The sequence below is a fragment of the Taurulus bubalis genome (genome assembly GCF_910589615.1).
Source record: "Taurulus bubalis genome assembly, chromosome: 1".
Classification (NCBI taxonomy): domain Eukaryota; kingdom Metazoa; phylum Chordata; class Actinopteri; order Perciformes; family Cottidae; genus Taurulus; species Taurulus bubalis.
Genome location: NC_136589.1, coordinates 11,119,317 through 11,142,175, shown reverse-complemented (window position 1 = coordinate 11,142,175; position 22,859 = coordinate 11,119,317). Strand labels below are relative to the sequence as shown.

At 42.1% G+C, this 22,859-nt stretch overlaps 1 protein-coding gene across 2 annotated transcripts in view; it reads right to left on the bottom strand.

Annotated features, from left to right (window-relative positions):
• The window catches only part of atrn (attractin), a gene marked incomplete at both ends in the record, with an annotated part of 130,817 nt that overhangs the window by 74,294 nt on the left and 33,664 nt on the right, over positions 1–22,859 (bottom strand). The window contains 14 exons of one of the 2 annotated variants that reach the window (XM_079230781.1): positions 241–398; positions 1,148–1,226; positions 2,959–3,053; positions 5,197–5,249; positions 5,946–6,039; positions 7,115–7,252; positions 7,879–8,124; positions 9,029–9,214; positions 10,548–10,767; positions 14,895–15,076; positions 16,137–16,275; positions 17,226–17,344; positions 19,106–19,326; positions 22,013–22,097. In XM_079230781.1, coding sequence (XP_079086907.1) covers positions 241–398; positions 1,148–1,226; positions 2,959–3,053; positions 5,197–5,249; positions 5,946–6,039; positions 7,115–7,252; positions 7,879–8,124; positions 9,029–9,214; positions 10,548–10,767; positions 14,895–15,076; positions 16,137–16,275; positions 17,226–17,344; positions 19,106–19,326; positions 22,013–22,097 — 2,015 coding nt within the window. The remainder of the gene's footprint in view (positions 1–240; positions 399–1,147; positions 1,227–2,958; positions 3,054–5,196; positions 5,250–5,945; positions 6,040–7,114; positions 7,253–7,878; positions 8,125–9,028; positions 9,215–10,547; positions 10,768–14,894; positions 15,077–16,136; positions 16,276–17,225; positions 17,345–19,105; positions 19,327–22,012; positions 22,098–22,859) is intronic. The other variant, XM_079230782.1, reaches the window with a different exon arrangement.

The window sequence follows — 22,859 nt, the reverse complement described above, 5'->3', positions numbered from 1 at the left end:
TATCTCTTTACACATGTGCCTTGGGACAATGGTGCCTCATTATATAGAGCGCTGAGATTGTTATGCAATTGTTGATGTAACACATGGGTATATATCTCGTATGCAAGTGCCTTTAAAAGGTGAATTTAAGAAACTATGTAAAAATCGAGAAAAAGGCCTATAAGGTTATATAGTATATTATTCACGATGGAAGAGTTTTTTTAGAACCACCCTGAGTATTCAGGATGGTTCAGAACTTACTTGAATCTTAATGGGCCACGTGAAGTTGCTGACGTAGACGAAGAAGGTGATGTTTGGGCTGTTGCGGAAATCAAAGTTTTCGTTGGAGAAGCTGTCTTTGAACTCCTTGATGTTGCTCCGGGAGATGATGGGGATCTCCTCGCCGGTCTGAGTGCCTGCTGAGTGACAGAGAGAGGCGCAGAAGAAAGAAGGACGGAGAGGGGAAACGAGAGTTAAGAGCATGAGGAGATGACGGGAGGAGGGGGCCGGGGAAAATATGAGGGAAATGATAATAAACCTAATATGATAAGGCCACAAGGTGAGCGCAGACGAATGGGGAGTTTGTCGACTTGTGATATCTTAGTCGACTACGACCAAAACAAGGTTGAGTTTACTGGTTTAAATCTGTCCCATGTAAACTCAGAGAAGTCAAACTTAAACGAAAACCATCAGCTTATTTTCCATCCATCCAAGATGAACAAATCAAAGATGACAGCGCTCTCCGTGTATGATAACCCCACAGCAGCCATATTGTTATTTTCCAATAACTAAATGACCTTTAACCTTCCCCTCCTTCACTTGGCTCGACGCTGAATAAGATCTGAATTGGTCCTTGGTTGAACTGGTTGAACCACGTGAGGAGAGAGGACGGGTGACAGCTGCCACCGTAACTCAATTTCAAGTGTTCAGCGGGGACCACATTATGGTTACCTTTTTAGGTAAATTCTTGACATGATTTTTTTTTTTTTGCCAAACCTTCCTCAACTGACAAAGTAAAAAAATTAAACTAGGAAATCCTCACATTTCAGAAGCTAGATCTAAGTTAGCGTCGGCGTTTTTGTTTTGGGTTGTTTGATGACCTAAGTTGAAGGTGATTCATTTTCGGTTCTAATGTTCCAATTGTTGTGGGTGTTTTATGGAGACCTACCGGTGAAGCTCGTGGCCCAGGTTATGTTCAGGTTGAAGTTCTTTGAGGCGTTTATGAACATGTCCAGATCCCGGTTTGGCTGAGGAGGGACAGAGAACACAGATCATCATCATTTGTGTCATTGTGTATATAAATGTGCATAGGATGAATCAGAATATAAAACAAAAATAAACACGTACAAAATATGTTTCCAGGTTAAAAAAAAGCCCTCCGCTTTACTGTAAAAGCAGCACAGTCCCCCTCTCCCCCTTGAAACCAGTGTGCCGCTGTGAAAACTGCTACCGTGGTTCACATTTGCGCCGCTAATGGAAGCTGCATTAGCAAAACCAATGTTTGAACAGGAGTCGATAATGAAAATAATATGCATTAAAAAGACTGCGAGTGTTCACTTGTTCAGCGATATGTGCTTTGATAACGTCAAGTGGGTGCGAGACTTTACTTTCTGGCGGAAAGGCAGCGTTTGTTAACTATCATTTAAATACATGATAGAGGACTGAGTCGAAGATGCTCTAAATATTTCCAGAATGTATTATATTATGTAGTATTTAGACATAAAGGTAAGTGCGTAACGTTTCTACTGAATAAAATACATAAGCGGGGTCACAGCTCTTATACTTCAATGTGTCCAAAACACATACTTGTTACTTTTAGTGCGTACTGCAGCTGCCCTTGCAAAGTACTTACTGCATGCATGATGCAGTCAAGTTGGGACGTACTACTTGGTCCTGACATTGCACCTCGAGCTTTGATCTTCTTGCTCACATGTGCACGCTGTTCAGAGGATTGTGGGTCAGAACGGCCACAAAAGCATGCTGGCTTGCATACTGCCAAATGTGACCAGATGTGAAGGAACATCCTGGTATTTTTGGCATACAATATTTGACATACTATGTATTTTGACATACTAAATCTCTTCGCACTAGTTTGGTATTATGAGCAATGCAATGCACAGTTTCAGGGTCGGCTCCAGATGCTGCAGCCGGGTAAACAGAACTGGATGTCCTGGCATTCCATTTGCACAGAAAACATCTGTATGATGAGTTTAGTTGAATTATATATTATATCATTTTCTCTTTTGCTTTGCTTTTATTTTAAGTCTTACTATCTATAACTTGTACTTATATTATTATGAGCCATGCCTTTTTATTTTGCCAGTGCTTTGGTAGCTTGTTACATTGTAATAAAACCTTTATGTTTAATTATGTGGTTATAACTATTTTATGTACGGTAAAAATTAGATCTCGGTCTCAATGGGTCTTAATAAAAATACTATGTTGATATACTGTCATAAAACGTTTGTTGTTGCTGTTCATATTCTTTTCACTGGGTTGTAAATGGAGGAACAGAGAAAGTACTCGCTTCATCACGACCACCGCTTGTTTTTCCTCTGAAATTAAAACCCCTCTGCTACTCCTAAATGTCATCTTTAATATGGAGCTCAGTATTATTATGTATGAAGATTGGGAAATTGTGTGCGTACTCGAGTTAAATAAACCATTAATGATCCTCTTGCATTAGCTGGAAAGTGAACCATCACGAAGCAGAAAACAGGGCCGTTGTCATTTTGTATATCGAGGACAGCAACATATTATATGAGTTCTTCTGCACAGGCCTCTCTTCAGACTTTCTCATTACTACTATTATGTAATAACCTCTGTTATTAGCATTCCTGAAGTGGTAAAGAAACAACAGGAGAAGCGTTGAGGTGGGAGAAAAATCATCCTCGTCATCCTGTGCCGACTTCGCAATCTTTAATCCCAATAAAAGTGGCAGCTGCTGTGACGGTGGGGCGTTCGCTGTCGGAGACATACCTCCTCAGGTGTGGCCACGAAGTTGATGGCGGTGTAGTAGCGGTCGTCCTCCTGCGACAGGCTGAAGGTGAACTGGTAGTCGATGAGGAGCGTGTCTGTTTGAAGTGTGGGAGAGCGTGGAGGGGATTAGAAAAGAAGAAGTGCAGCTCGATTAGTTTAGTTTGAAAGTCACACAAGAACATGTTTTCACACAGCGCTCGGGGCGGAAAAATTACCCAGATCCCCTTTCTTTTTATATTTTTCCAAAATCAATGGACTTTCTGGGTGGACCTGAACATTTGAATGCATCTGTGCTGAAGGTCATGAGACTGGTTTATATGGCTGTGAGAGAGCCTGCATTAAACAACAGCTGGAGATCTCCGTCACTACACCATGATGATATGGAAAAAAAATTAAAAAGTCATGCTTGAACTAAATGATTTCCAGACGTTTAAAACTTTTCTGTTCACTTTTTATTACACCTCTCATGATCTGGAAACTCTGAACTCTTCTCATACTGGTTCCAATCAATGTGGGGGAAAATAACACCTGACGGTAATACTCCTTGTCAGGAGAGTCACATGCAGTGAGGGTCTCATGCAGTGAAGGTCTCGGGCATTGGGGGTCTCGGGCATTGGGGGTCTCACAGCTGAACAACTCAACCTGTGTTTGTCATTGCCGTCACAAGTTGATGTTCAACAATATTCACAAAACTGCAAAAACTAAGATTTACCAGAATGACAGTAGATATGTACTGTGAACGCATCTGTACTACTTCACCTACTCTTTCAGATCTCATGTAAGTCTATAAATACATACAGTATTTAAAGAAAAAAAATAATAATAAAATAGTAAAATGTGAAAATAATAAATAAATAATTGTTAAAAAACAATGTGTGAAAAATATTAAAATATACAATCTGTGAAATATACTAACACATTATATAGCAATATCATTTAGTGACTTAAATACAACAACAAAAAATACAAAATCTTTATGTAAACTGATATTTTACATTATGGATCAATAAAGCAGAAGCTAATATTGAATGTCGAGCCGAGTCATCAACAGTCTTGTTTCATGCGACCAACAGTTATATATATTAAAAAAAAAAAAAAAAATCTATTTCCAACAGAACCGAAATAGACTGTGCTCTTTGTGCCTGTGCTTTGATTTTCTCGACAATCGTTCATCCGATCGACCGCACACTTGGCGGGCGTACCGCGAAGGACTCAAGGAAGCGCAGTGACGAGTGTGAAGTGGTCTGGATTAGTGGTTCTCGAGAAAAGCTGCAACCAGCAATGCCACCGGCCAAGCAATCTGGCGAACAGGAACTGCACCAGTAATAAAAAATAAACAGGGATAAGCAGCAGAAACCTCACATAGGACCAAGCCGGACCCAAAGAATGTTTGTGGAGTTTTTTTTACTTTTAAAAATTACCTAAAAACTAAATTAGGTGAACAAAATATTTGTAGATTCAGTTTCTGTTGTGGAGTAATCGATTAAATTCAGTTTAAGATTATTTATGTGTTGATTACAGATTACAATCAAAATTGAAAGATACAGAAAAGCTGCAAATCCTTTAATTTGAGATGCTGGAACAATTTTAAACTTGCGCTTGATTCATTTTCTGACAAGCAATTAACTAATTAGTCATCAAATCGTCTAGGCACTAAGCATAAATAATATGTAGTTAATTCCCCATTGTGAGGCGCACGTCAGATGAGAGGCCGACTAACCAGCGACGGACATGAGCCGTCGACCACTATTTATAGCTCCTTCTGTACTTGAAAAAACATTATCAAATTATACAATAATGAGGGATAAGTGTTTATGGACCATGGAGGACAAAGTCAGTTAAATCCCACGGTGTCTACATTATCATATTCTTCAGCACATGAACATAGATGACAGGAATAATAATGACAGGAGACTAATCTGCAGTGTGCTCAGCGCTCTCTGGCAGAGTGACTGCCATCGCAACAGGGAGAGACGGCTCTTCACAAAGCTTCACTACGTTCTCCGGGGAAACACTTTCATGTGCGTCTCACTTTCGATTATTTTCACCTGCGACTTGTTTTAAGAAACACTGTCTGTTCCTCCTGAGGCCGTTCTTGCTTTAAACATCAGACTACTTGAGACCTACTTTGATTCAAGAGCCGTGTACCTGTCTTAGCATTGATCTGAACAGGGGTCACACAGTGGTTTCTTAATGTCACACACACACACACAAAAAAAAAATTGGAATTCCGCTTACAGTAGCATGTTCCTTTAAGGGGGTTGCCTTGGTAACGATTCTCGACTTCACACCTGAAAGAGAGAGGCAGATGATAGGTGAAGGGAGATGAGGCGTAACACGAGGGGAGACAGCAAACACGGATGAAAAGAAAAGGGAGAAAAAGGCAAATTAGGACGATTTAATTGCTGAGAAAAAAAACTAAGTGGGAGTGGGTCTCCTCCTTCAGCTCCAGTCACAATGAGAAAGCAGATAAAGAAGAAAGAAAGTGACAGACATCACTAGCAGACACGTTCTGTCCTCAAAAAGTAGCCTCATTTTCATACTGATGATTTGTGAAACTTGTATCTCAAGTTTTTAATGGGTTTTGGGAAGCCCTATGGTAATGAAGGCCAGAGTTAAGATTAGTGCTGCTCGCAGTAATGAACAGCTGCTATTACAGTATGCCAAAAGAAAAACAGGGGACGCGGAGGGGTACCGAGTCCTAAAACATATTAGCATGTTCACTTGCAGTTTGTTTGTAAATTCAGGTTTCTAATCAAAATTCTTGAATTTAAAGTGGGGCTATTTTTTGGCACGTAAAAAAGTGTTACGTTTATTTATATCAATAAAGTTCCCACAGGACAGAAGATTAGGCAGCCGAGAGGCTTCTGTCAAAACAGTAAAGTTCCAGAGTTTTTAAAAACTCTGGAACTCTCAATAGCAAGAAACTGAAAAAAATCGGAATTATCGTCACATTTCAGACGGTCCTTGAACGAGCACAAACTCACAGGTGGCAGCGATCTCCTTTGATGCCCTTTGTGGTGCAGAAGCACTTGCCGTTGTTGGGGTTGCACATGCTGGCGTGGCCGTTACACTTGCAGGCTGAACAAAAGACATGACACACAAATGCATTACTACACGAAGCAATACAACCTCTTTTTATGTTTTTACATTCAATGAGTGCTATTATTCTGTATGGATTGAATTATAGATCGTATAGGTCGTAGTTTTAAATAATAAGAACGAAGTACATTTGATTCAGTAAAGAGAACTTTTCAATTTTTTCCCGTCTTGCGTACAGTTTGACAGAGTTATAAAAAGGTTCGGTGGGAAACTCTGCTTCCCTGAATGTTTCATAGGGGTCAAGTGTCTCATTCTCCAAGGAAAGGACAAGAAGGGAATAAATCCAGAAGTTTAGTTTTGAGAGCCAACTTTTAAGCTGCACCTCCCAGAGGAGCTCCGGCTCCCGAACCCATCCGAGGTGACCCAAGAGACGTTTTTTGTGTCCGTGAACAGATGCCAAATGTCCATTACGTTTGGTGATTTTGAGAACCATCACACCTGTGTAAATGATGGAGACATCTGTGTAACAGACAGCTGGCGGAACAACAAGCCATATTAAGATTTCATCTTCTTTTTGATTTGTGCACTTTTTTTTGCTTGCGCTCATTAACGCCTCCTGAGTCGAACTGATGTGAAGAATGGCACAATTAGATGACAAGTAAAATACGTCTTTAATATCCCTAGGCGGGCGAGGCAGGAGGCAGAAATGAAAAGCATAAACAACGAACGTATACTAGACGAAGACATGCAGAAAGGCTGGTCACTGAAGTAGAACTAAATAAATTATTTATATATATATATATATATTTCAAAAGGGACACATAGAATTAGAGCATCCCAAAACATACGCGTTGCTGTATTTATATTGGTGAGCTCAATTAAGCGGTTGGAGGAATGGACGATTGATTTGTTTTCTGATGGACTGACTTGTCAGCATGAGTCGTAGAGAACATATTTAATATCCAACGGCTACGCTTTACTGTGCAGCCAGGAATCAGGAAAATTGCAGACATAAAACTGTAAAATACTGACGAGTTAAATGAAGCTGCGCGCAGAAAAGAGTAAAAAGAAGACCGGGCTGATCTATGTAGTGCCGGACCGAACGGATACTCACACTGGCAGCTGCCCCCGTTGGTCGGATCTCCGTAGAAGCCGGAGATGCAGCTCTCGCAGTGTCGGCCGGTTGTCAGGTCCTCGCACTTCTCGCACACGCTCTCGTTGATACACTGGCTGTGACCGTTGCACTGACAGGCTGTCGGGGAGTAAACAAAGCACATACAGCATGAACATCACCGCAACATTTTTTTTTCCCTTCTTCTTTAAATAAACAGCCTCAAGGCCAAACATGAATGAATTTGTATGTTAATATGCAAGTGGAGACAGAGAAAGGAAGTCTGGGATCCGACTTGTGAAATGTCTGCCGGTGCTGCACATGATGTCCTCGTGTGACAAAATACTGTTACTTTGATATTCTCTCTGACTGCCAGGTTCATTTGTCAAGATTTACAGCGCAAGAGAAGTCACAACAACAACTGCAGGTCATTGGCATGCACTTCTGTTAGTTTTGAATTATAATGAACAAACTAAACAGCCCTTTTGAGAGGGCGAACTTCTTCAGATATTGTTATTATAGTTAGTTTGTATGAAGGGCAAGTAGTTTCATTGCAAGGGCACTTTAACTATTTTATACATGAGGATCAATTGTGAGGAGCCTAAGGGGGAAAAAAAAAGAAAGAAAGCTCCTTCAGAGCAAAAATAAAAAACTTTATCCACCTTTGGTCTTCCAAATGACAAGAGAACTGATTTCCCACAGCGTATACAAAATACTTTTACTGAAATTAGTGTTTGTAAACGATTAATAACTTGATTCTCCCCTACCTGGGCAGTGGATGAAGGACCAGTTGTACTTGGCCTCGCTGGGGCACATGCTGGCGTTGAGGGCGGGCTGCGGGCTGGCGGGCAGGCCTGGGAGGGTGGACGGGGCCGGGACCGAGGTCTGGAAGGGCCCGCGGTACGAGCCCTCGATGCACTGACCTTTGCCCGTGTTGCTGGGGTCGGTGCACCAGCCGCAGCCCGGCTGGTCCAGACACTGGCCACACGTTCTGTAGCCGGAGCAGTTCTCCGCTGCAGAGCGAGAACGGCAGCGGTAAATAAGGTCCAGAAGTTTAAATTAATAACACCCACAACACATCTAGACGGCTCAACAGTGGATCTCGCTCATTCCTGATCATTTGCGCATATTTTAATTCCTAACTCTCGGCCATGGAGGGGTTTCCCTGGTAACGGCTGTCAGCAACAACTTGTATTTAATCGACCTGTCAGGTTAAATAAATGAAAATTGTTCTCTGCTGCCCCGTGCACAAAACAAAGCACCTGCCGGAGACAAAGTTATCAAAGTATGAAAGCAGATTATTAATCCCCATCTCATCAACTGCAGGGGCCGCTGGTTTAAATGGAGGTTTAAGCTCTTCCTCCCTTCATAAACGACTCATGAACCGTTTGCTCATGCATGCAGCCGGTCAGCCCAATCGGAGGTTTAGGTAGAATGCTGCATCGTGTTCACGTGTCAGAGCGGTTTTGCTAAATGTCCCTAATTTTACATCACATATTTCTCTCCAGGACGCCTCTTAGATGGAACATTACAACAGTTGTCTCATCATAAAGTCCTCGTTCTCAATGAACTCTTGCCATCATCTAAAAAAAAAAAAAAAAAAAAGGAACAACTTTAGGATTAACAGAGACACAATGTCAAAACTATAAGTCTCCTGAGTCTCTACAGTGTCTAACCACAGGTTCTCTTTTAATCATTTCTGTGTTCTAATAAATGTTTGGAGGGGTTTTAATGTCTACAGTGTTTTATAAAAAAGAGGCTGAACGACAAAAATGTAATAATGGGAAATTATTTCCAGAGCCTGCATATAATTTAGGTGTGTTTTTCCAAAAGACAAGACTCCCAATGATCGTCGTATAAAAACCTGTCCATAAATACATGAGGGGGAGACAAACTGCAGGGAGTGCGGCGTCTTACGTGGACAGCTGTTCATGGTGTACCACTCCATGCACTGTCCGAAGGGGAAGGAGGCCACGTAGGCGTTGGAGTCGACGCACTGCTTCATGTTGCTGCACCACATGCACTCCGAGCTGCTGCTGGTGCATTCGCTGCAGGTGGCTCTCATGGCGCACGGCGTCCGGCACTGCTTGGCACTGTGGTTGGCTGTGGAACATTTTAAAGACGTTATTGCTCAAGCCCTTTGGAGTATGAATGGGACTTTATCGAGAGGGCGATCTTGATAAAAGATTAAAAAAAAAAATGAACATTAAATGTATTGACAAATTCATCCTGGTCTTTGTCTGCCTCCTTGTTTATTTCTGCTATTTAACACTGTAAAATCACCGTCCATTGCTTTTCTCTGTGCAACAGCAGCTGGTAGCAGCACTCCAACTTTATGGAAGTGCATTGCTAAATTGTTGGACGATTTGAAAGGGACACTTAAATAAAAAAAAGAACGTGTAAAATAAATGCAGCAGAAGCAAAGATATCCCGAATTAGCTCCGGTAGCTCTAAAACTCCAATGACACGGGATGCTACATTTCAAATAATTAAACTCTGAGTCTTTTGTTGGCCTTGTCTTTAAATTAAAGGGGCCGTCAGCTGACTTTAAATCAGGGAAAGACTTGTCATCCCCAGCAACCACCACTGGAATCAGAAGACACACCATTTGAAAAGAGTAAATTCTGCATCTAAATGTCTCGAGTAAAAAATAAATACAAAATTTTAAAAAACAGCGTGACAATGTCTCAGACTCCGTAATGCCAAAGATGTTAAAAAAAAATTCATCCTGGAATGTCTTTGGTCTTTTCTGCCTCGTTACCTTTGCATATACTGAAAAGACTGCAAGCTGTGATTCGTCTGTGTATACAAAAAGTGACATTCATCTCAAGCAACTCATGGCAGCAATAGATGTCTGGTGTGTATCTTACTGACATTTCCTGTGCATGTTTGGCGGTTGTGTAATCAGCTGAGTTTGCATGAATCATCTTACATCTGCATTATTTGCTGATAACTAAATGCGGGAAAATTAATAATTTTACATAAATTGTTGCCACAAAACTATTCAATATCTCTATTTAACGTGAATATAATGTATGTGTATATATTTATATTCCATTTGAGTCCATGTATTCTGTCATAAAGATGTATGCCATTATGACTGTTACACTGCACAAAAGGAGTTTTGAGTTCTTTCTACTTCTAGCCATGATTGCGTCGTTTCCATAAAACTTCTAGACTTCTAGATTGTAGTCAAAAACAAGGCCAGTGATTAAAACTGCTGCTGCTGCTTGGAGTTCAGAGAGTTAAAACAAATAATGCTGAGACAACATAGGAGCCAATAACTTTCTTTGCTTTTCAACCAATTTTGATAGCAACCTTGCCCCGGATGTCAGCGACACAAGCAGAAAGCATTAAGCCAGCAATATTTCATCTCATGTGCATGAACAGACTTTCCTCCGGGATTTTCAAAATCTGTCGAGTATTAAGAACCCACCTGGCCGTTCGCACAGGCTGCCGTTCACCGGGTTGATGCAGGTTTGTGCTTTCAGTCCACTAGACGCCGGCTCGGCCAGGTAGCCGCAGAAGCCGGCATCGCTCGGCTCGCCGGGGAGCCACTGCAGGGTGGTGTTGGTGAAGGGCGACATGTCCTCCCAGCACCAGTACGACACGTTGATTTTCCTGAGTCCCACCCATGGCGTCACTGTGGCTTTGTACTGCAAACACACGACAGGAGGCCAAAGTCAAAACATGTACACATTCCCTTTACAAGCCAACGATCTTTAGAGTTTGACTGTGAATCTTCTGAACCTTTAAACCAGAAAGCATGTTTTCTTCTCAAAAATAATTACCAAAAATTGCAAAATTCGTCATTTGTCAGACATTATTGTTTCACGACGGTCCTTGAATATAACCACATCTAAGCTCCAAATGACACATTTAAAATGCTGGCAAAAAATAAAATCACTTGCACCAGATCCAGTAAAAACATAAAATTCTGAACCCCTCAGGGCAACTTGGAAACCTCGGCTGGGACCAACAGTCGTGACAAAAATTAAGTGAGAAATACAGAGCAGAGAGGACCAGAGAGGTTGTATCATAACTGTAACGATGTATTATAATTGAGTTGTTTCCAAAGAAGTGTTTGTATATTGCGAGGCGAAATTGAGTAAAATGTGACACCCTAAAACTGTTCGAGGTTAAGAGAGTTTAAAACAACTTCAGTGCCAGGAACTCTGTAGCTGAGGACTAACATAATATTTGGTAAAAAAAACTAATTTTGATGGCTATGTTTTTTTTCATTGTTGTCGTCAGGAATCACGCTTTTTCCCTGGATGTCAGTGACACAAACAAAAGGCATTATGTCAGCTATATTTCATCTGCACTTACAATAATTCCGCTACTGGAGTGCTAGTAAACAAAGGGCGCTCGATCTCTCACGGACGTGGGTCCAATTACTGTTCCCTCAGGATGCCGTTGCATTTCTTGGATTGATTGATTGATTGATCCGGTCTGGGAATAGTTGAGAGCTGCTAAACAGCACAAACGGTGTCAATATAACTTGGCAAGTGGCCGTGCAACACTTTTTAATGTTCAACCGGACAGTGTGAGGACTAATATCCATTAAGGGTGAGACTGTGGAATGTGTACAATCTTACCAATATCTTGGGACAATTATCGACTCAAAACTGAACTTCGAAGCAAACTGTGAAAAAGGGACACCAGTGTTTGTTTTGTTTAAGGAAACTGTCCTATTTCCACATTGACAAAACCATGATGACCTTATTTTATCGTGCTTTTATTGAATCAATTTGATCTTTTTCTTTGGAGTCATGGTTTGGAAAACTGTCTTTAAAAGAACAGAAACTCTCTGCATCCGATTGTTAAATGGTCTAGCAGGCTGATTGGTGAGTCACAACTCAGCCCCTGTACACCAGACAGTTACAACGAATAACTGGCTCCATTTTAAAGGACGACACTCACCCTTTGCACTGGGAATTTCAGCTTCTCCCGTCTAGACTGAGGTATTTAGTACCACGGTGCAGAACAAAGTGCTATAAAAACAGCTTTGTTCCAGCAGCAATCACTCAGGTGAACAAATTAGAATTATAACAGCACTGATCTGTGGCTTTGAGTACTTTTATCATGTTTGTCTGGTTGTCTGTGTTTGTTGTAATGTATGTCGAGATGGATGCCTATTTTTCTACTGCAAACCAAGTCTACCAAGTAGTACCTACGGGTACTACTAAAGTAACCAAACCAATTTTATTCCAGAGAAACAAGGTTTTTACCTCTCCTCTACCTTTAAACCTAGAGATTACCTGGGACTGATCAACAGAATTGAATTGAGACAAACAGGGGAAATCTACACAACTTCATTAGTATGGATGGAAACCACTCTCCAATTCCAGCCAAAGCTTTGCGATTTTAGACGAAAACCCTTTTTGTCTTATTAAGCTCCAGCGTTACATATCCCGTGCGGTGGCTACAGGGCAATTTGTAGGAGTGTAAGTGGCTTACATTCCTTTTCCTGGGTGGCTTTCAGAGCAGGATGTTACATTCAAGTGCAGTCGTTAGAAACCGAAACCCTTGCAGCACTTTATCCACACACACACACACGCTGGATTATGTCACACTCCTCAGTGACGTACGCACACCAAAAGGATTTAGCGGTGATGTGACCAGTGATGTGGGATAACGTCCTTCTATTTAAGGAAATGTGATCGTATGAATCCAATTTTAGAACAGGAAATGTGTCCTTTATGTTGACGCCTTTCTGGCCATTTAATGGTCGTAACCATCACTCTGCTGCTTATTTGATTAGTTTATTGATTCGCCGTTTAGTATATATGTTGGCGAACCGAATCACGGCTAAATCCATCTGAATATTTCTTGTGTGTCTGCACTCACAGAGGAGTATTACATAATCCAGCATGTGTCAAAAGCACTGCAAGAGTGCAGTTCTGACGACGAATCAGGGACTAAAAATAATAATGGAAGAAAAGCCTGTCTGGTGGCATCACTGTCACACACTAAAAAGATACAATCTACTTAGCTTCAAGAGCTTAACTATAAAATACTACACTGGAGATCTAATTTTGGACAATCGTCTTTCAATCCTGGAACACATTATCAACTGAATCAATATCAGATAGAAAATCCTTCCCAACGAAGGTTAAGTGCTGGCTACAAGCAAACCACAGTTATTCCCATTTTTAGCCAGTTGCTCTGTAAACGTGTGCGTGTGTGTTGCATGACATGGATTTTAATCGTACTCATGCAGTGCCTGTTGGTGGCGTAGCTGCTCTCATTCAGAACAGGCCGATTGCTGCCCGCCGCGCTCATTGCTCGCTGACTCCAGCGAAGTGAAGAAAGGTTTGGTTGGAACATTAATATTTATCCAGCAGTCAATGAGCCGCTGCAGACGCCATGCTCGGGCCCCCCGCGGCCACACAGGGCGCTGGCTGTTTGTATATTCACAGTTTACTAATCCCGAACATGTCCAAAACTGCACCATATTCCACACTGCACGTCTTCGGCTCCCTCGCAGTACACCCGCCGAGTGTGGACACACACAGACATAAAATCCTGGATTTAAAGTCAGATTCCTATATTTATAGTGTAAGCTGTTTCTTTATTGCACTGTACATGTAAAAGCCCAACTCGAGCAATAGCTACAGTATAGCTCTTTTCTGTGCAGCATATCCGTTTCATGTAAACAATTAAACCAGTGTGAAATTGCAATCACAAAAAATGTATTCAAAATTCCAGAAAGAAAAGCACATAAGCAGTCATTAAAGAAGCAGGTAGAACCAGAGCACGGTCGGTATGTTGGCTTGAAAATGTACTAGAACGATTGAAATGATTTACAAATCATTTTTGGGTCATGAATATGTATTTCTGGGTAATCAAATCTAATCACATCTCCAGCTTAATTAATTCCAAAATGACCCAAAAAAACCTGAGACATGTTATTCTCATCAGTCCAACCCTCATTGTCTTGAAGCTCTTAAACATTTCTCATTTACAGTTTCCATTTGAGTCAGTGTTCAGTGAAATATAATCTGATTTCTTGATTATCAACATTGCAAGCAACCGTGAGTAACGCAGTAAGTAAATCAATATGGATGCCACTTTTCCGTGTGGACAAACGAGATGCAGAGACCGAAAGCCAAACGCTGAGTGTCTCACCTTCATTCACACATCTGCACATGTGACCTGCCTCTGATGACAAACAGCAGCTGGCGAAGGTTAGTCGATTGTTGGGATGGATTTCTGCGTATTTGCTCTAATGGAACGCGTAAGAGACGTCAGAAGGAAATAATCTGTTAATGGAACATTTGTTTCACACTCACTGGTCCAAAAATCACAAGACAAAAAAAGAACGTGACGAGAGCTCACCTGCAGAAAAATAAAATAAGAAAAGACAACAGCTTCCACAAAGACACTGCCAAAACTGAAAAAGGTGCTCAGCGGTCGAGGTGTTTAGAGAACATGAGAAGTAAAGACGGTTTATTTGTGCACTTTTATAGTTTTCCTTCTTGAGTCGGTGTCTCTGATCTTGTTGGATTATGTTTTCTTGTTTCATCTTCCTCAACCACGAAAATATCTGCCAAAGCAGCGGCTCCGGACAGTTTATTTGTATTCTTTTGAGCTGAAATATTAATTCTTCAGTTTTGATGTTTTTTTTTTTTTCTGTAACAATCCTTTTTATCTTCGTGTTTCATATCTCTGTCGCTGCCGGCATGACGACTCAATTTCCCCAAGGAGAAAATTTAAGTATGTCTGATCTGATGATTAATATCCAGTACTGCCCCGTCTTCCTCTTCCTCCTCCCACTTACCACCACGCTCATTATCTGCAGCTCCTTCAGGACAAAGTCCACCTTCTTCTGCGTGGTCAGCGAGGCCAGGACGGCGTTGTGGCTCCTGCAGGCCAGCTTGGCGTTGTCGTACGAGTCCTTCGCCGTGATGAACTTCAGACAGGAGTTTCCCACCAGGTGCCAGCTTTCACCGCACACGTTTTCTGGAATGGAGAGAACCGATGAGGAGTCGGCACGAGAGACACTACAGGCTGGTGGGCTGATGTGCAAGTTGACAACACGTCAGTGGGGCCAATCTCTCTTGGTTATCCACCTTAATTACATATTAATAAAACACTTTCAGAAACTTGTGGCCCTTAAAAAAAAATAAATGCAGCATATATTTGCCTCCTCTGTGGTCTGAAGTAAAACAATTTGAATAGGTTTCAGTATTTTACAAGAAATTATAGAAAAATCTGAAACAAATTTATAATTGTTCAGTTATGCTCCTGAACTGTGGAACAGCCGACACAAAAACATCAGAGCGTCAAAAAAAGGAAGGTTTTGTTTTTTTTTTTGTTTTTTTTGTACAGCCCTTCACACACACACACACACACACACACACACACACACACACACACACACACACACACACACACACACACACACACACACACACACAGTATGAAATGTGCTATATAAATCAAGATTATTACTATTCATATTATTATTTATTTTTCATAAGGTTTTTTTGTGACTGGCAGGTCAGGAATCACTGCCCAAACAAGCAATTGTAAAACATTAAAGATGATATATAACAACTATATTAATGTCACATTGATTCTTGCTTACATGCAAAACAAAAAGTACAAGACAATACATATGGTATTGTACCCTGTGGAATACAATGTTATTTATTCTTGTGGTTTTGAACGTTCTTATCGATCTAAACTTGTATGTCCTCAGGCTAATTATAGAGACATTTGCTGATTCTGTTTCCAGCGGAGTCCATTAGAGCAAGCAACATGTTCATTCATATATAGATATTTGATCATATCATAATGCCACTAATGTTATTCTAGATGCATTCCCAGATCCCAGAAATTAAGTTGGAGCATAAATTGTTCTTATAACCGATAAGACATCTGGCCAAATCTATAAAAAGGAACTCCCAGGATGAATCTTTCATGTTCCACCACCTGTGTACATCTTAGTATTTAAGCGTGTGTGATGATAGTTTTACACATGTGGGTTATTTTCTTTCCATTTCCTACAAACAGTTACCTGGCAGCGAGATGCACTCCTGGTTGCGAGGTTCCCACTGACAGTTCTGGTCCACAGCGCAGCTCTTGCAGCTGGTTTTCTTGTTGCACACATAAGAGGGGTTGTCCTTGGGGCAAATGTCAAACTCCCCTATGGCCCCCTGGGAAGAAAACAACAGATGTATGAAACGGTGGGCACAGTCTAATGTCGTGACATTTTATTTTGCATTACATTAGATGTTTACACAGCGAACAGTTGGCCAGGTCGTTTACTGCCAAATCTCGCCAGAGTGTGTTGCTGAGATAAACAAAGTTACATTTCTCCAGATGAGTCTGTCCGTAAAACGCTGTTTTAGTGTGAGCATGTTTGGAAGATATGGGGCTTGTGGAATCGGCCAAGATCTGTGATCCCGTTCACTTCTCCCATTGGAGGTCATAGACTTTTCTCCTAAAAAGGCTGTGGCGGTGCAGTGTCTCTGCTTCCCCTCTCAGGATTCAAAGTACCAAATCATTCCACCTGGTGCTCCATTTATACATGGCACAAATGTCATTCCGTCGTCAATGGAAGGCAACAAAAAATATTTTGAAAAACATTGAGAAGCTTGTGGTCATAACGAGAGAGAATCTTATCACGTCCACATTAAAACGTTTATTTTTCTTACTGACAATGTGGCTGTTTGAGTATAAAAGGCACGTAATCACAAGTGTCGGATTATGAAATGATAGCAGTCAGAGAGACTGACCCGTATCAATCCAATATTTTAGAGACGAGTGCAGATTAGAGCGCCGGGGGAGACACATCAACTGTCATATCGCATCTAAATGAGCAGTGATTTTAATCGCAGACTGACGAATCAGACTCGGAGTTGGAGACAAAGACGAATCTCATCAGTTCTTTATCTGATCTTTACTCAAAGTTGACATGTGCCAATTTATAATGTGTTCCAACTCTAATAAAGGAAATGAAAGGGAGGTGTATATGTCGTGTTCTATGCTGTGTCACTGGATGAAGAGACTACTTATCAATGTATTATCATAACTCTTCCATTTTAAACTGCGAGATGTGGACGTGATGTGAGATGTTGGTTTGCATCGTCAGCTGTTTTCTTACAGTGGCAGAAGTGCAGTTGCTTCCCAGAGACAGACACTGGCTTGAGCACCACTGGCAGCCGTTGGTGTTGGCCGTGCAGCTGTAGCAGTCTGTATACTGGTCACATCGCTCGTCAGCATCTGCAAAATTGTGAAGAACATGGAATATAAATGTTTTTCTTTTCTAATTTTTTTTTTTTACAATTTCATGATAAAACAGACAGACGTTTGCTATTAGAGTTGGTCATTTACCCGACACCTGTGGTGGTGGTAAAAGCAACAATACTTCACAGCAAAAACCCTATTACAAGTCCAACCACAAAACTCGCCAGCCGGTTTAAACTGTTATAAAAGAGTCAGCTAAATGAAATGTAATGTAATGTAAATGCTCTGGATGTAAAAAAAACAGAATCTAAACAGTAACAATTAAATACAGCTTTTAATTTAATGTAGTGAATGCAAAAGCATAGAATTAACCTGTTCAAGTAAAGTACCTGAAATGTAGAGTAAATGTACTCAGTTGCGTTCCACCACTGCCAGACTTCATAATTCAACTAATGTAATTTCTCTTAAATGGAAGCACAGGGACTTTATTTAGTTCTAGTTTTGGAAGTAATGCAGATTCTGCCGTGAACCACAGATCAGTCAACACTTGTGGTTTCTTTTGGGCAAAATGGGGGGCAGGGTGACTGCCAGACAGCAGCAGAGCAGGAAAGGCCTCCGTGGTATTAAATGCGACTGAAAAGATATTCCGGGGCGCAGTTTCCATCTGCCGGCGTTTCTGTAGACGCTGACAGCGGAAAATGAGACTGTCCTCCGTGTTGTGGGGGAAACTGAGGATTTTTTTTGTTTTTGTGACAAATGGCAAACGGCAAAACAGAAGACAATTCTTAGCAGGTAGCCCAGAGACCTGGCTGAGCTGTCCCTGATGATTACATCATCCTGTCCTGTCTGATGCACAAACACACACACGCACACAAAAAGGGGCAGCAGATCCTGAGAAGGTGGACAGGCTGTCATTTTGAAGAAAAGAATAAGTTAAATGTAGTGAAATGCGCTTCTAGATCACACGCCCTCATACACTCAGGTAATCATCCACATGCTGAAGCTAACAATTATTACAAATTCAATATACATTTTTGTAATAATCAATTTTTGTTTTCAAAAGCTAAAAACGGCTAATCCTGTTCAGGAGTTGATCTTGTAATGGATCTGTAGAAGGCCATGTACTGTATATATTACTCATTCATAAAATTCTACGCATGTGCACGTCAGCAGAGGTCATTTCCCAATGTTTGCTGATATCCAACGCTGTGTATTTTGTCAGTTCATTAAGAAGTGTGACAGCGATCCCACATTCACAAGCCATGAATCACTACTGTACAATAACACCAAAGCTAATAATGAGTAATTTCTTTTTTGAGTTCTTTGTGATACCAAAGAATATAAATATACAAATCAGATTAGCGTGCTACATAAACTTCTGTCAGTCGCCAGAACTTGATTGCAAATGACCAAACGAACCCAACTACAGGTGTGAATGTAACAAGAGGGCTGCAACTAACAACTACTTTAATTATTAAGCAACTGATCAGAGAAAAGCAGGACCGTTTCTAAAGATGCATGAAGGCCACGTGTTCTACATTTCTCACACACACAAAAGAAGAAAGAAAAACAACACCCTGGTGACACATTATTTTGTCATTTTCACTCTCTGATGTGCAAGACTGCGTTGGCAGTCTGTGACAAACAAGTCGTCGCTGCCGGTTCATGCGTGCCATCGGACGTCGGCGCCGTGAATGCAGATGAGTTCTGCAGCAACTCCAGAAACGGACAGCGAAGATCCAAAATAATCTCGGATTAGTTTCACACGGCAGACGTGCAACCGGCGGCGTCACCTACATGACCGGGTGTTGCAGGAGGCCGGTAGCTGCTGCTCGCCTCCGATGGCGTCGCCCTCCCAGGGCAGGCAGGTTCCCTGGGTGCCGTTCCAGACGCAGTGGATCCCCGGCCAGGCCTGGCTGCAGGATGTCGGGCTGGAGAAGGCCGCGCAGCTTGGCGATGTGTACACGAGGACGTCGCTGAGCAGCAGGCTGTTGAAGCCGCCGAACACGTACATCTCGCTGCGGGGACACGAGAGGGAGAGACATTAGAGGGGCCGTGGTGGGAAGCGGGCGAGAAGATGGAAGGGATTCAGGAAGTAAGGCCGGGCCGATTTACCCGCAATCTTCCCCGTGGTTTTGACCTTTTTGTGCACAGAGAGAGCCGGAGAAGCTTAGTCTGAGCGCTCTTCCTCTGCTCTGAGCCTCAACCTGCCTCACAAGGCTGCTAAATCCCCAACAAGCGCTCCCCTTTCTGTGCGGACGAACCTGACAGACCCCCTGCTGTGTGTGTGTGTGTGTTTGGATGCCGGGCAGAGGGCATTTCTGAACATCTCTCTCCACCGGTCTCTGTTCAGCTGCATGGATTAGTGTGACTGTGTGTGACTGTGCGTGTGTGACTGAGCGTGTGTGACTGTGCGTGTGTGTGTGTGAGAAAGCGGCTGGGCTGATGGGTAATTTGCACTGGTTGGATCAAAAGTACCCCCCCCAGATCACAGAGGGCACGCTTCAAACTGTTCACTCTGGACATCCTGCTGAGCGCTTCGGATCAGAAGGAGGAGAATGGGGGAGGTTTTTTTTCTCGCAGAGGGACCACATGAATGAGCCACTTCCTTTATTTCTCATTTAAAAAGTTGTGGAGAAGCAAAGGACGACCGAGACAATATGAGCGCTTGTGTGGAAGTCTGACAAGTTTAAAAAGTGACAAAATGCAGGTTTGCAAGACAGGGTTTTTTAGTAGAGATTGAAAGGAAGTTACCGTCTCTCAAAAACGGAGACTGTTCTGGAGTTCGGCGAACGCATTGCTCTTTCCTTTAGTTCTCAGCCTCAGATCCTGCATAAAACTCTGCAATCCCCCGGTCTAGACTGAGTGTAGGTGCATGTGGGCACAGACCGAGTGCTTTAAAAGTGAAAACTTCAAAATAAATTCTAAAAATCGAGCAGAGGCCACTGCAAAGGGGCTAAAAACGTGAGTTGAAGGAGGTTTTCCGTTTGACTTATTCATGAATGAGTCAGTTAACCACCATGTCCTCCTGCAACGTCACAATTTTTCCCTTTAACATTTAAACCAAAAATGTTTCCTTTATCTTTAGTATTTTTTTGTTTTCAAGCCTCACTGTAAAGCACTGAAACGTTTTCTTCCCAAAAACAACGTTCAAATGAAGCTCCAACATCACGACTCTGAAGTCTTTGCCTGTGATTGAATCCGAATTAGATCAATGAGCGCATTGCATGAACAAACTCCTAATTGCTCCTGAGGAACAGGAGTCATCAGCGAGGATTGACTCAAACAGGGAGGGTGATTCATGTTAATATTTGATGCGCTCCCCACAACAGGATGTACAATTTAATATGGATCGCTGTGTCTCGCTCTGCTGGCGGCGCACATAACACTTACCGATGAGTCATCCCTTCTCGTCGCAGCACTGTCACCCATCACAATCCATTCGCATCGCGCACTAATAATGAAATGTCATGTATGGACACACAAAGGATTATTTTCCAAGGTAACGGAAGTTTTTTTCCAATTACACCGTCGGTGTCGGTTGGCCTCGGTCGTAAGTGTTTGCCTTTTCTCCTCCCACACAGCCGGGCTCACGTAACACTTTTTCTTTCGTCAACCAAGCGTGTGGATTTTTTTTTTTTTACATAAAAGATTGGGAGGGACAAGCACCATGCAATTGTCACCCCGACATTTCTTTTGTGCGTAGAATAAGAATCGATAATTGGAAGGTTTCTATCTAGTTTTATCAAATAATATTCATGAAGTTTGAAATGTTGAATGCAAAAAGGTGGAAACAATAAATAGTTCAATAGAAAATAACGAGGGGCATAAAGTATGTTTGTTTAACATGAAAACTAATAAGCAAGATGACAATATTCACCTCCTGTTGCATCATAAACTACATGTTTTTAGCTGCATAAAGTAATTGAAGTGACCATGGCAAATAAAATGTTCATGGGAAATTAAATCCTTCAGTCGATACTGGTAAAAACACAGTTCTGCTTCATGGTTCTTCTGCCGGCAAAGCTTTCAGTTCAGAACTTACGACAACGAGCCTTACTCCCCTGCAGCGATCGTATTATATTATATGAGCCTCTGTTGAATATGTGCGGTGTGAACATTGTGTGAACACCCACGTGGAGAGATGCGATCATGAAGAAAAGAAACTGAAAAGCAAAACTTAAGGCAATCGCCCCGTATGAAAAAACCTACAGCTCATTTTTACATCAAATGCAGATCCACGCTCAACACGCTTGTGTGACATATTCCATTCGGACATGTCTTTAAATGCCACGAGTGCATAATTAAATACGAGTGGCCCCCGGTGGAAATAAAAAGCGGTCACCCTGGTTCATGCTCTGGAAACAAGGTTACCGAGAGAAAATCTGGTTAAGACTGAACATCTGAGGAAATATGTAGCTGTACTGCAAATCTCTTCCCTACATATCTTAACCCAGAGCGGTGTAGCTTTGAAGTGTAAGTGACAAATTAAAAAGTTGGTATCCTCTGTTTTACAAGTCTAAAGAAGTCCATGGGAGGAATAAAATGTCTTTCAAATGCATGTTTGTGCTCATGTCCAAATCCTAAATTTTCTTATTTTGTTTTGATTTTGCCTTAAATACATGCATCCCGTCATCCACAAAGCCTTTCTGTGCGGCACACTGCAAACTCTCGCTTTCGGCTGAGTGCTGCATAAACGATTACCTGTCACTGAAGACCGCCGAGTGTCCGAAGCGGTTGACGTCGTGGTAGAGGTCCGGTCGGGGCAGCGCCGTCCACTCATCACACGCTGGAATGTAAAGACGACACAAGAGAGAGAAAGAGAGAGAGAGAGGTCAAGCTGTGTTGACATGCTCCCACATATCAAGTCATACGTGTCCTCGGTACTTGAGTGCAGCTGACGTGACGTGACCTTTAACAGCTCGGATCCTCGCGCTAATCAGCGAGTCAGTCGGCGGCCAAGTGCCCTTGAGCGAGACGCTGAGGGTCTGACGGCTACGGGGGCAACAATCACGGAGAGAGAAGAAAAAGTAGCCGGGCATGCGTGTGTCCGGCATGTGAAGAGAAATACTCTCAGAAGACGTGCTTCCGTGCGGTGACTTAATACAGCACAGGTGGCCATCGTTGCTCGTGCACAGCCAGGACTGTGGGTTTTCATTCCCAGCCTTGGACATTTCCGTTTGTGCAGTGCTTTTCCGGAGGTGCTTCTGCCTTCGAAACCCACAAGTCACTCACTTGTGTAGTTTCCATCTTAGACATCTAGCCCATAAGCCATTGCTGTGTTCCCTCTCTTTGGGTTGCCTCCCCCAATCAAAGGATTGACAGACAATTGAGCACCGACCGCCAGGGGCCCCACAACCCCTTCCACATAGTTGTGTAACCTCTTTTTGTTGTCGTTTTGATCTTCTTGTAGTTATTTGTTTTTGTCTGTTGTTGTTTGGTCCCCTTTTTTTGTAGTTTTGTGTCTCTTTGTAGTCGATGTGTCTCTTTGGAGAAGGTGTCTCTTTGAGGTTGTTTTGTTCTGTTGTAGTCTTTTTCTGTCTCTTTGGAG